Source organism: Schistocerca gregaria, chromosome 5, assembly GCF_023897955.1.
Source record: "Schistocerca gregaria isolate iqSchGreg1 chromosome 5, iqSchGreg1.2, whole genome shotgun sequence".
In the NCBI taxonomy this organism is placed as follows: Eukaryota; Metazoa; Arthropoda; class Insecta; order Orthoptera; family Acrididae; genus Schistocerca; species Schistocerca gregaria.
Genome location: NC_064924.1, coordinates 600,361,614 through 600,375,341, shown reverse-complemented (window position 1 = coordinate 600,375,341; position 13,728 = coordinate 600,361,614). Strand labels below are relative to the sequence as shown.

Sequence of the window (13,728 nt, the reverse complement as noted above, 5' to 3'; positions counted from 1 at the left end):
AACCAAAGGAGTTGAGGTTGGAGAGGAAATTCTGGAGTTGTTCTTCACTGTGAGTCCAGATCATGAAAATGTCATCAATAAATCTGTACCAAACTTTGGTTTGGCAGGCTTGGGTAACCAAGAAGGCTTCCTCTAAGCGACCCATAAATAGGTTGGCATATGAGGGGGCCATCCTGGTACCCATGGCTGTTCCCTTTAATTGTTTGTATGTCTGGCCTTCAAAAGTGAAGAAGTTGTGGGTCAGGATGAAGCTGCCTAAGGTGACGAGGAAAGAGGTTTTAGGTAGGGTGGCAGGTGATCGGCGTGAAAGGAAGTGCTCCATTGCAGTGAGGCCCTGGACGTGCGGGATATTCGTGTATAGGGAAGTGGCATCAATGGTTACAAGGATGGTTTCTGGGGGTAACAGACTGGGTACGGATTCCAGGCGTTGAGAAAGTGATTGGTGTCTTTGATGAAGGATGGGAGACTGCATGTAATGGGTTGAAGGTGTTGATCCACGTAGGCAGAGATACGTTCTGTGGGGGCTTGGTAACCAGCTACAATGAGGCGGCCAGGATGTTTGGGTTTGTGAATTTTAGGAAGTAGGTAGAAGGTAGGAGTGCGGGGTGTCGGTGGGGTCAGGAGTTTGATGGAGTCAGGTGAAAGGTTTTTTAGGGGGACTAAGGTTCTGAGGATTCTTTGAAGCTCCGCCTGGACATCAGGAATGGGATTACCTTGGCAAACTTTGTATGTAGAGTTGTCTGAAAGCTGACGCAGTCCCTCAGCCACATACTCCTGACGATCAAGTACCATGGTCGTGGAACCTTTATCAGCCGGAAGAATGATGGATCGGTCAGCTTTCAGATCACGGATAGCCTGGGCTTCGGCTGTGGTGATGTTGGGAGTAGGATTAAGGTTTTTCAAGAAAAATTGAGAGGCGAGGCTGGAAGTGAGAAATTCCTTGAAGGTTTGGAGAGGGTGATTTTGAGGAAGAGGAGGTGGGTCCCACTGCGACAGAGGACGGAACTGTTCCATGCAGGGTTCAATTTGGATCGCGTCTTGGGGAGTTGGATCATTAGGAGTAGGATTAGGATCATTTTTCTTCATGGCAAAGTGATATTTCCAGCAGAGAGTATGAGTGTATGACAGCAAATCTTTGACGAGGGCTGTTTGGTTGAATTTGGGAGTGGGGCTGAAGGTGAGGCCTTTGGATAGGACAGAGGTTTCGGATTGTGAGAGATGTTTGGAGGAAAGGTTAACTACTGAATTAGGGTGTTGTGGTTCCAGTTGTGTTGATTGGAATTTTGAGGTGTTGGGGGAAGTGGAGCTGGAAGTGGGAGATTGAGTAGATGGGAGAGACTGGGACTGTGTGCAATGAGAGGAGGTTGAGGTTTGTTGGAAAGGTTGTGGAGGGTGAGTGAGTTGCCTCTCCGGAGGTGGGAAACCAGGAGATTAGATAATTTTTGAGGTGGAGGGTGGCATGCTGTTCTAATTTGCGGTTGGCCTGTAGGAGGATGCTACGTACAGCCGGTGTGGATGTGGGAGAGGAAAGATTGAGGACTTTTATTAAGGATAGGAGTTGACGGGTGTGTTCATTGGCTGAGTTGATGTATAGGTGAAGGATTAGGCGGGTGAGGGCTATGGATTGTGCTGTTTGGAACTGGTATAAGGACTGATGGAAAGAAGGATTGCAGCCAGAGATGGGAACTTTAAGTGTGAGGCCTTTGGGAGTAATGCCAAATGTCAGACAAGCCTGAGTAAATAAAATATGGGAGCGTAATCTGGCTAGGGTGAAGGCATGTTTGCGGAAGAAATGTAAATAAAATTTAATGGGGTCGTTGTAGGGATGTTCTGAGGTTGACATGGTATTAGAAGGTGGAAAGGGTAATATGAGGTTAAAGTGAAAGTAAATAGAAATTTATATAGGGAGAGATAAAGGTGTGAAAAAAGTCGAAAAAGTGTTGGTTTGAGATGAGCTATGTTGATCCTGTGCTGAACTTAGGTTGGTGAACAACAATGGGTGCAAAGGTTAGGTTGTTATGTTGTCTCCAGATCACTTTAAAGGGTGAGGAAATTCAAGAAAATTTCGAAAAAAGTTTCAAAACAATGATTTCCGAAAAATTAAATTCGAAAAAATTAAATTCGAATAAAATCTCGAAAAATATGTGTGTAAATGTATTCAAAGGACTGGTTGTGTACTGGCAGGTTATGAGAATGAGGCTAACAATTGTTTGATGAAGAAATAATAACGTGTAAACCTGTGGGAAGCTGCTAAAAAATGATCGGTTATGTGGGAAAAACGGGAATAGAAATAAAATGAAAGTTGTCGAGAGAGAGAGAGAGAGAGAGAGAGAGAGAGAGAGAGAGAGAGAGAGAGAGAGAGAGAGAGAGAGAGAGAGAGAGAGAGGGGGGGGGGGTATAAACATTCACCGAATAAATTAGCGCTCAACATAGTCTTATTTAAGATGGTATTACATACATTTCTAACTCTTCCGTTGCATTTTGCAAGCGCTCTGTCATAAAATTTAATCTCTCTTTTTCTCTCTTCAACCAAGCTGAAGACCTGGCTTCTTCTGCTTCCTTCTGCATCCTTTCAACTCTGTCAAGCAACATCGTTGTTTTACTGATATCTCTAAGGTTGTATTTCTGGAAGAACAAGTAAATGTTAATCTACTGTTATTTCTTTCACACTATAGAACCTCTAAAAGTGAAGAAAGTCACATCTACCCACCATCTGATAGGCAACAAGATCCTCCAATGCATCCTTTGATTTCTCTTCCAAATCAGATACACTGAGACCAAGCTTTTTCAACACAGACTGGATTTTCTCATCTGAAAATATGGAAATCAAACAGCAAATATTTTCATCATTATCTTACCACGAATAGATACTGTATGGTACACCAATACGATTAATCACGTCTCACTTTACAGTGGTCTCAAAAGTTCAAAATTAGTTTGTCCGCCCAGCATTCTGTATTTTTACAATTCTGAGGAGTTACTAAAAATTACCAAGAAATGCTTCCAGGCAAAGACATTTATACAAGTACAACTATAATCTTAACTGCCATGTCCCACTGGAATGTAATTTCCATGAAAAAAGTGAAACTTAAGTAAACTAAGTTACGCCAGCTTCTAATCACCTCTCAGAACCAAGGTACCATTTACTAAGTATGGCACACATCTGTTGAGAGAGAATGTACTCCTTTTCTATCCAGGGAACAAATTCTTAAATGTAACATCACTGGCCTTCTTTCACAACAGTCATCATGCTGCTTGCCTGGGCTACCTAACCCAGGCTACTGCTCTGGTTGGTTGGGTGGAGGGGGTAGTGGCCAAACTGCTAAGTTATCGGTCTCGTTCTGATTAAATTCCACAAGGGTGGGAGTAAAATAATCAAGACATACAAAACACAGCTGGAAGAAAGGAGAACACCACAAGGATGACAAAAGGGGCAACAAGCACTACAATGGACAAAAATTAGACAAAAAACCACATGGAGATGCAAGAAACATGTACAAGGGATCAAAACAAAAGAGCAGATTACCATGGCTGGCTGGCGATGAGAGTAAAAAGGAGAAGCTAGCCACTCTGCAACACAGTTAAACCTCCACCCTGAAGGCACTAGGGCGGAGGACACGGGGCAAAGGACATGCACTAAAACTTAGATCAAATGATAAAACCCACCCTCATGAATAAAACATAAAACCAAAACTGCTGTTGAGGCATTGTCGCCCAACACCAAAGGTAGCATGCTGGAAAAGTTAAAAGTCCATGGCAGAGTGGCTAAAAGTGGGCACTCCAGCAAGAGGTGGACGACTGTGATTTGTGAGCCAAAGCGACACCGAGGTGGGTCCTCACGATGGAGGAGGTAACCATGCGTTAGCCCCCTATGGCCAATGCGGAGCCGGCAAAGGACAACTGTTTCTCTACGAGAGGACAACATTGAAGACCTCCACACATTCATAGTCTCCTTAATGACATGCAGTTTGTTGTGCATACTGTTATGCCATTCCATCTCCCAAAGCCGAAAAACCCTGCGGCATAAAACAGAATGCAGGTCAGTTTCGGAGATGCCCATCTCCAGAAGTGGTTCCTGTGTAGCCTGTCTGCAAGTTCATTACCAGGGATTCCGACATGTCCTGGGGTCCACAGAAACACCACTGAACGACGGGACCATTCCAGGGCATAGATGGACTCATGAATGGACGCTACCAAATGATGGCAAGGGTAGCACTGGTTGATAGCTTGTAGGCTGCTCAAGGAGTCAGCACACAGGAGAAATGACTCGCCAGGGCATGAGTGAATGTGATCAATAGCACGAGACATGATCGCCAGCTCTGCAATGAAAACACTGCAGCCATCTGACAAGGAGTGCTGTTCAATATGTCCTCCACGAACATATACAAAGCCTATGTGACCATCAGCCATTGAGCCATCAGTCTAAACCACTTCATTGCCCCAGTACATGTCGAGAACTGAGAGGAAGTGATAATGGAGCTGCACGATTAACAGAGTCCTTAGGGCCATGCGAAAGGTCTAAAAGAATCTGCAGCCGAAGTGTACACCATGGAGGTGTATGTGAATGGACGTCGAGGAGAGGTGGTAATGGGAAGGACTCAAGTTTTGACAGTAGGGACCGGACATGAACCGCAATCTTAAGCACTGACCTGGGCCGTGGATGTGGAAGACGAACCTTCATGGTTGGGAAAAGGTGACATTAATTTGGGTGCGCACGAAAACTACAGACATGTGCAACGTAGCTGGCGAGCAGTTTTGCACGCCTAACCTTCAAGTAAACAAGACTCGTACAGTCAAGGCGGGCTTGAAGAAGGGCTCTGTAGAGCTGCAGCAGTGTAGAGCGATCTGCACCCCAATTTGTGTTGCTCAGGCAGCAGAGGGCATTGTGGTGCTGCCAGCACTTCCGCTTAAGCTGACGAAGGTGAGGAAGCCAGAGTCAATTAGGGGTCAAAAACCAGTTCTAAAGATCTACATGTGTCCACTACAGTGACTGGATCATTGTTCAGGTAATGTTCTGATTCTGGATGAACAGTATGACACAGCTTCCTGTAGGTGCCGCTCAGCAACACCAGTAGTGGACGAGCAGTACGAAATACAGAAGTCATTCACATACAAAGAAGGTGAGACCAATGGCCCTAAAGCTACTGCTAGACCGTTAATAGTCACTAAAAATAGAGACACGCTCAATACAGAGCCCTGTTTAATGCCGTTCTCCTGAGTAATGGGCGAACTATGGCGACACCTAAAGTACGGAGTGACAGGAAGTTTTGGATAAAAATCAGGAGCGTACCCCAGGGACCCCACTCATACATTGTCGCCAGGTTGTGTCGTATGCTTTACATAAGTCAAAAAAGACAGCAACCAGATGTTGGCATCTGGAAAAGCCTGTTCGGATGGTAGTTGAGGGACACAAGGTTATCAGTGGTAGAGTGACACTGGCAGAATCCACCCTGACATGGAGCCAGTAGGCCACAAGACTCCAGGACCCAACACAACCGCCGGCCCACCATACTTGCCAGCAGCTTACAAAGACCAAAGAAAATAGGCGAGGCTGATGGGCAGGTAGCTTTCCACATCAAGCAGGTTTTGACAGGGTCTGAGCACCGGAATGATGGTGCTCTCCCACCACTGCCATGTAAAAATGCCATTGTAGCAGATCCAGATGAAGATGACGAGGAGATGTTGCTTTTAGTCAGACGAGAGATGTTTAATCATCTGACAGTGGATCCAATCCTGCCCAGGAGCTGTGTTGGGGGCAATATGCATGGGTGCTGAGGAGCTCACACTCTGTAAATGGGACATTTTAAGGTTCACTGTTGCGTGTAGTGAATGAGATGACTGTTTTCCATCCGCTGTTTGAGGGTGCGAAAGGCTGGGGGTAGTTTCCCGAAGCAGAGGCTTCAGAATAGTATTCAGCAAAGTGCTCTGCTATTGCAATTGCATTGCTAGATAACACACCATTGACGTTAATGCCCTGTTGGGGTCTGGTACCCAAAAAGATGTCTGATCTTTGTCCAGACTCGGGAAGGTGATGTATCGCACCCAATGGTCGACATGCACCCTCCCACTCCTGTTTCCGTTGTTTTATAAGCTGGCTAATGTGTGCACAGAACTGCTTCAAGCCTAGTAGGTGCTCTAAGGAAGGGTGCCATTTATGTCTCTGTAGAGCTAGCCAATGTTCTGCAATTGCCTCAGCGATTTTCAGTGACCACCGAGGGACTGTCTTCCACTAGAGGCCCCCTAAACAATGAGGGATAAAGTTTTCCTCCGCAGAAACGATTCTTGTAGTGACCTGCTCAACAACATCAATAGCACCATGTGGGGGTGATTGAGGGTGACATCAGAGGTGAAGGCTTGCCAGTCTGACTTGTTTTAGCACATCTGGTTAGGCATCCGTGGGCACGACACCGGGGGAGTGACAGGAAGATGGGGCGGTGGACACTACCACCCAGGTGGATAGATGGGAAAAGGCCAGGACTGCAAACCGAGAGATCAATGGCCAAATATGTGCCATGTGCCACACTGAAATGTGGGGGCACCTGTATTTAAGAGGCAGAGGTCGAGGTCGAGTTCGAGTTCGAGTTGTGACAGTAAATTTTTGACATCTCTGCCTTGGCCAGTAAGCACAGTGCCACACGACAAGGTGTTATGGGCATTAAAACCTCCCAAAAATTGGAAAGGTTTAGGGAGTTGATCAATCGGTGAAGCCAATACGTTCAGGGGTACCGCACCATCTGGGGGGAGATACACATTGCAGATAGTAATTTCCTGCATCATCCTTATCTTATCCTGACAGTCACAGCTTCAAGAGGGGTGTGAAGGGGTACAGGTTCACTACATACTGAGTTTAGGACATAAATGCAAACTCCACCTGACACTCTAGCACTACAGTTCCTGTAATATCCCTTATAGCCGCAGAGGGCAGGGGTCCGCATTGAGGGGAACCAGGTTTCCTGGAGGGCAATGCAGAAAGCAGGTGTAAAGCTTAACAGTTGCCGTATCTCAGCCAGGTGGTGGAAAAAACTGCCGCATTTCTACTGGAGGATTACATGATCGTGAGAATGGGAAGGCATGAAACACTCCCTGAGGCATAGACTGCCTCATAGTCACCTGCTGCCATCAGATGAGTACCTCTGTGATTGATGTTCATTTTGTCTGAGGGCCCAGCAATATCCAGTTCCTAAGTGGACACCAGAATCACCACCTCATTCTCAGACACAACTTGTAGGTAGTGGTGATGTGGGTGCCACCGCAGTGCCTTGGTTCTTGTGGATCTTTCTTTTTAGGTTTTTCTTGCTGCCCCTTACGTTTGTCCAGCTGGGAGGGCTCCAGCGATTCAGTCTCAGGCACTGAGGAGGACTGTGAAGCCCTTTCACCTGTGGTTGCTTCAGCCATTGGCAGGTGTCAGCTTTGCCACTGGTAGGAACCTAGGAAGGGAGTGACCCAAGGGATCCCTTCCTTGCGAGAGGAGCCACAGAAGACTTATGCTTTTCCGTATGAGAAATGGGGACTGATGTCCCCCAATTGTTAGGAGGGTTTTGCTTCTAAAGTAGGGTGCGCAGGAGCAACAGGGAGGGAAGTGCCCCCCACCCTCAAGGTGGCAGGTGGAGTCTGACAGCTCCGGCAGCCAACTGTATATGGTGGAATGGAAGTTGGTAGAAACACTGTAGTAGCGGCGGCGTAGGTTGACGTCATATGCACAGGATGTAGCCTCTCATTTTCTCTTAGCCTCAGTGTAGGTCAGTCAGTCCAGGTTCATGTATTCCATTTTTTTCTTTCTTTTTGGAGAATCCTGCAGTCTGGCAAACAAGGTGAATGGTGAATGGTGCTCTCCACAGTTGACTCAGATGGGAGGTGGGGCACAGGGAATATTGGGATGTGAAGGATGTCCACAATTCCGACACGTGACACTGGAAGTAAAGCGGGAAGACATGGCCGAACTTCCAACACTTGAAGCACCACATCAGGGAGGGATATATGGCTTTACATCACAGTGGTATACCCTCCCCCTGACCTTCTCAGGTAATGTGTCGTACTTTAAAGCCAAGATGAAGGCAACCTGATTATCCCTCAGATCCTGGTGGAAGCTCCGGAAGAAATGGATACCTTGCCACTCTAAATTGGAGTGCAGCTCATCATCAGACTACAAAAGAAGGTCCCTGTGAAATTGATACCCTGGACCATATTTAAGTTCTTATGGAGATGTTGGGAACAGAAACATCCCCAGCTTGTCACAGGCAAGTAGTGCTTGCGACTGGGCAGAGCATACTGTTTTGATGAAGGCTGACCCTGACTGCATTTCAGACAAGCCTCCCCATCTCCCCAAACTTGTCCTATCAATGCTGCGCAAAAAACTGAGGTTTCATTGACAAGAAAGATTCCCATCAACTCTTGTACATACAAAGTACTGGAGTGAATAAGCTTTGCTTCCATCCTTAGCCTGGCGTTTCTCCCATGATACGGCCGGAGGGGGGGGGGGGGGGGTGAAGACTATTTGGGGTCTTATTTCTTGGCACTGAAGTTAGACCTTGACTGTTTAAAGACTGCTGGTGTTTGACCACCAGCAAGGGATGACATACTACACTTCATGGCACGTCATCCGCCCTGATGCCACCCACTCTGACCACGGGCTCTCCCCACAGGCACCACCCAGCTGCAGCAAAGGCCACCTGGCAGAATGGCCATTGCTGTGAGTCCCGGTGCCTCAGGGTGCCTGGCATTTACTACTCGGCATATGTGGCAAGTTAATGGCGCATGCATCAACAGAGCAATCCCTGTGTGGTCAGAGGGCTATAACCAACAGGGTACATGGCAGCCCCACCACAACAGGTGAGCTACCATGCTGGATATCAGGTGCAAATAAGCTACGAAGTCCATTATCGTCGACAGCGCAGAAAGCGATACTGCGCAGTGGATGGAGGAAGATGCACTCAGGAGGGTGACCTCACCCAACAGCTTGAGAATGAGCAGAAGTGCATATCCATGTTAACGAAGGATGTGAGTAGTCTCAGCACACGATAGACACTATGCAGCATGTAAGGCGCCCTTCCCCAATTGGCTTGCTCTTTGGGAAAATTTTGAAAAATGGTGCACAAACCCTACAGGAGACCATCACAAAGGCCAAAACATGTGAGACTCCTTTTAGACACCTCTTATGACAGGCAGGAATATCTTGGGCCTTTTCTAACCCCCTGACCCGCCACAAGGAGGAGGGGGGGTACTGCTCTCCTCTACTTGTTTCTGCTGCAGAGGGAGTACACAGCACACACAAGAAGCTGTTCCTTAGTCCAGGAGAAGAGAGAGAGGCTCATGAATAACTAATTATGTTCAGGATACCATTTGAAACCATTGCTGAATAAAGATATCTAGTCTACTCTCACCAGTTTTCAATGCACAAAATTAACCAACTAAGTTCTTACAGCTGGTGATGCTAGATATTACCAGGAATGAAAAACACAATCTTTGTGCAACTTGTTGATTTAGTATTGCACAGGTGTGATATCCGCTGGTGCAGTGCGGAAGTTTACAAAGTTTTCACAAAATGCTTAATGCCTATTATATTTTATTATACATTAGTCATACATGCAGTGTTTTAGTGCAATAAAATTCAGATTCACATTTAAAAATGAAGTTTAAAAATATCCACAGCCATGTGTAAATCTAACAAAATAAAATGTAATGAAACAATTTCTTTAAATAAATCAAAGAAGGAAAAAACATTACTACTAAAAACTTAAACTAAGTTACAAAGGTTTTGTGTTGCAAGCAAAACCGTTTCAACAATGACTCTTGACAAGTTTATTAAAAGAAAAAGCCCTACTGATACTAGAGCTTCAAAACAGTAATTCAACTTCACCTTCAGATTTAATTTCCTTGGTTAATTTCTCAAGGTACATAATTATCTGATCAGCATCATTATCAGATTCCAAGTTTATTTCCTTCAGTTTTGTCAAAGTTTCTATTGCTTCAGCTGATACAGCATGTGGCACTTCATACCTGCTACCAAGCTTTTCTTTTAACCACTCATGTGGGAACTGCAATATTAAACAGATTCCTATCAAACAATTACGTATCGATTTTTTGTTTTGTTTTAAAAACATTAATGCTTTAAAAATTACTTAATATAATGTTTGATGGAATAACGTGGCCACTGAGACCAGGGCACTGATGGTTTTACTGCCATTATACTCGTGATCAGTTAACACATGCAGAAAGAAAAGTTCGAATGCACACAGGCTAAGGACACACTAACACTTATTTTTCTTTGGTCCATGGTACAGGTCACAATGTATCTCATGACAAGGCATATGTCAACAAACTATCTCAAGAGAGTGTTTGTGCTTACAGTTTAATCAGGAAAGCACAAGGCAAGGCAAAGATGATCAGAAATTATGCTGACTCTGCAATGTTATGGCTAGTGAAAACATGTGCTAGCCCAGGACTGGAGAGAGTGCTAAAAAGCTTCAATATCAAATTCCAAGATACGTCTTTAAGGGAACAGATCATTAAACTGGAACATACTGTATGCCTCAGCCGACATAAGCACCAGTAACAGTACCAAACGAGAGGCCCAGTAACTGCTGCAGTTCAAACAATTTATTTCCTACTTAAGTAGACATTAGAATAGGGCTTAACAGCCTTGAGCCTGTAAATATGTGAGAGAAGACTTTATGAAGGGAAAAACTGGAAGTATGCTTATCAGCAAGGTTTTGTGCCATCCAAACGGTTCTGTGGAGAGTGTTCAGCAGCACCCTTTTGCGTAGTAGTGTAGCGTAGAATGTAAATTCTCTGCAATCTGTGACTATAGGAGCATGGGACCCTACAATGGAAAAGATGCGGAAAGGTCAACCGATTCCTCCACAGGAAAGCACGTCTGATATATTCTATACGACGCTGGTGACAGCATGTGCGTCACACGACAGGAATTGTCGTCGACCCATCTAACTTGCACACCTGGCGAATGGGTAAAAAGATTCTTCTACCTGGCCTGATTTAGCTTTTCTTGTGGATGTGATAATCACTCCCAAAAAAGTGATGAAAACATAGGAGTTTGTCACATAAACTGCAACAAATGAATGCAACAGTTTTCCCTGTGCTCTGTCAAAACATGTTTTTTACGTTTTCAAATGTTTCCGTGTGTAGACCGTCAAATCCTGCTTATGTGCAAGCGAATCTGAACATGTCCTGGAATTTTGGAGAGCGAAGTTGATTATGTGTGAGTGCATGAACTTTGATAATTGTCTGAAAATAAAAAATTAAACTTTTCACTCGAGAGAAGACTTGAACCAAGGACCTCTCGTTCCGCAGCTGCTCACACTAACCACGGGACCACGGCACTCGTAAGCTCGCATTCTCCTTGATGTTACCTACCTTCCGCATGGACTACTCAGTTTGTATATTTTGCTTGTTTTTTCATAGTTCCACACAACTTCTTCCTGTTTTCTCGATTGATCTGTGTTCAGTTTTTCAAGGCCTATCCCTGTGCCAACTTATAACTAAATCTGTAAGAATATGTTGAGTCTCAAACACATCTATAAATGCAAAAATATGATTTGTAACCTTACTGAGATACAGTACTGTACTTGCCTTCACGTAATCATCCTTCAGGAGAGCTTAAATAGCTCACATGCGTTGGATATGATTTATATCTAAACTGAAGTAGCAAATTCTAGATCCTCGTATCTCCTACTGCCAGGAATCTTAACGTTACTGTTATCCACTCATGTGGAGAAATTGCTTTCCTCATAAAAGTTTTTACGTGTAATACTACCTGCTATGAGTGTCAAAAGACGAGGATACCTTTCTAAACCCATCTTCATATAACTACGTCAGTGGCTGGGTTGGAATAGTGAAAAGGGTGTCACTGATATCAGGTCTGGGGTACTCCATTTGCAAGACTAAAAACCTTACATTATGCCTCACTGGTAATGTGCTTTCATTGTCCCATCGGCAATTTTGAGGTGCTGTAAGCCATTTTTAAATAATTCAACACAATGCCGCCCAAGTTAATTTTCAAATTCATGCACATCTATTAGTAACGGTCACAGTGTATTGTCATCATAAAACAAGTCTGCAGTCCACATGGATTAATGCCTACTTTAAATAAATGAGATGTCTTTCATAAAACACAAACTGAGCAAATCAACTGATTGTATAGTGTGGAATGACTGATAAGTGACTGGTAACTGCTTGTAGTGCTTGTTTTAAAAACACATAAGAAGGATTTTTGAAAACAAAACACAAAGTTAACACCTTTACAATATTAGCATTAAAGGTAAGAATATGTATGTACGTATGTACAAACACAGTTACTGCCATACCTGTAATAGTTAGTTTCTGATAACAGTTTTTTTACTAACAATCAACTTACAGAAATATAATTGCTCTGTGCAAGTTCTTAAACCACATTCACTCAGCTGAGTGTCAGCTGACTTTTTGTGGCAATAGTGGAAAAACAGTACTGAAATTATTCTAATTGCTATCACAGGTGCTGAAAAACACTGTTGCGGCCATTGTTTAATGATGTGATCATTTCCCCTACTGAATTTTTCAAAACAGCTCGGCTCTGCCACTTTTTTCCCCACAATGCACTGCATGAGACGTGACTCTTTTGGGCTTCAGCGGTAACTTTCTTAACAGCTTCAATGTTGAGTGTTTCAACTGCAGATTAATTTTTCTTTTAATTTTTATTCTCAGCTACACAACCTTCAGTCTGGGCCCATATCTATTATAAAGGGTCGAAATGGCAGTGTTAATGTGGCAACCAAATTTCTGTACACCAAATCACCTATTTTGCACCTGGAAAAGTTATTAACTCCACGAGATCCACCTTTTTAAGATAATCACTTACTTTGAAGGCAGTCAGTCATCTCCTCCTTTCACTTTTGCCACGGCAGGTATCTTGTTAACTACAGGCTGATTCAGAGGAGTGTCAGGAACAACTGCCAACATTCATATATTAGTATTAGAGAGTCTAAGAACCACTCCACATTGTGATACTCTCCTGAATTTTGTGCTTTAAAAAGTTTAGGAGGAAACCTTATGTGTTCATTCAGAAGAGTATGGCTGCCTTCCTTATCAGACACAGTCACCTGTGTCATGAGTCGAACCACTCTAACATTCACCCCACAGATTTGCCTTATGAATTAGAATAGCCATCCCACTGGTCCCCCATTAGCAGCTGAAGGCCATAGATATGTCTACTGTGAAAACCCAAGGTTATGCAGAACTGTAAGTAGTGTCCCACTCCCTTATGTGTAGTAATCTGCAGAGTGTCAGACATTCCTTTATGGCAATCTTAAGTTTGGGGGTATATCACTTCCTCAGCAAACTGATGTATTGTCGTAGTCTGCTTATCCACACGTTTCCCCTGATTTGCCAGCTTCCTCTTCTTTCCAATGAATTTGCTTGCCAATCTTCACAGCAGTCTGTTTACATTCAAACCTGCAGTAGCTCTTGCAATCTACATGTTAACCCATTCACATACACTGATTAGTGCAGCTGTTGTGCAGTTCTGCACATTACAGTACAGTGATGAATACACTGTTCTAAGAAATGTTAATGCGACCTGTGACTTGCCAGTAGCTTGTTAGTTTCTGTAATTGTTCTTCATCCAACGGTTAGTTTTAAAACTTGTTAACTTTAGGCAATAATTTGAGCTTAATTGCATTTAGCCTGTGTTTCAGGAGCCAAATACACGACAATTTAGCTCATGCTTACAAAGCAGAA

The 13,728-nt window shown here is 44.1% G+C and overlaps 1 protein-coding gene across 1 annotated transcript in view; it reads right to left on the bottom strand.

The window, feature by feature from the left end:
• Positions 1-13,728, bottom strand: part of LOC126272488 (chromosome partition protein Smc-like) — a 52,976-nt gene that overhangs the window by 18,755 nt on the left and 20,493 nt on the right. The window contains exons 3-5 of the mRNA XM_049975375.1: positions 9,857-10,034; positions 2,711-2,811; positions 2,459-2,625 (exon numbers count right to left, since the gene is read on the bottom strand). Coding sequence (XP_049831332.1) covers positions 2,459-2,625; positions 2,711-2,811; positions 9,857-10,034 — 446 coding nt within the window. The remainder of the gene's footprint in view (positions 1-2,458; positions 2,626-2,710; positions 2,812-9,856; positions 10,035-13,728) is intronic.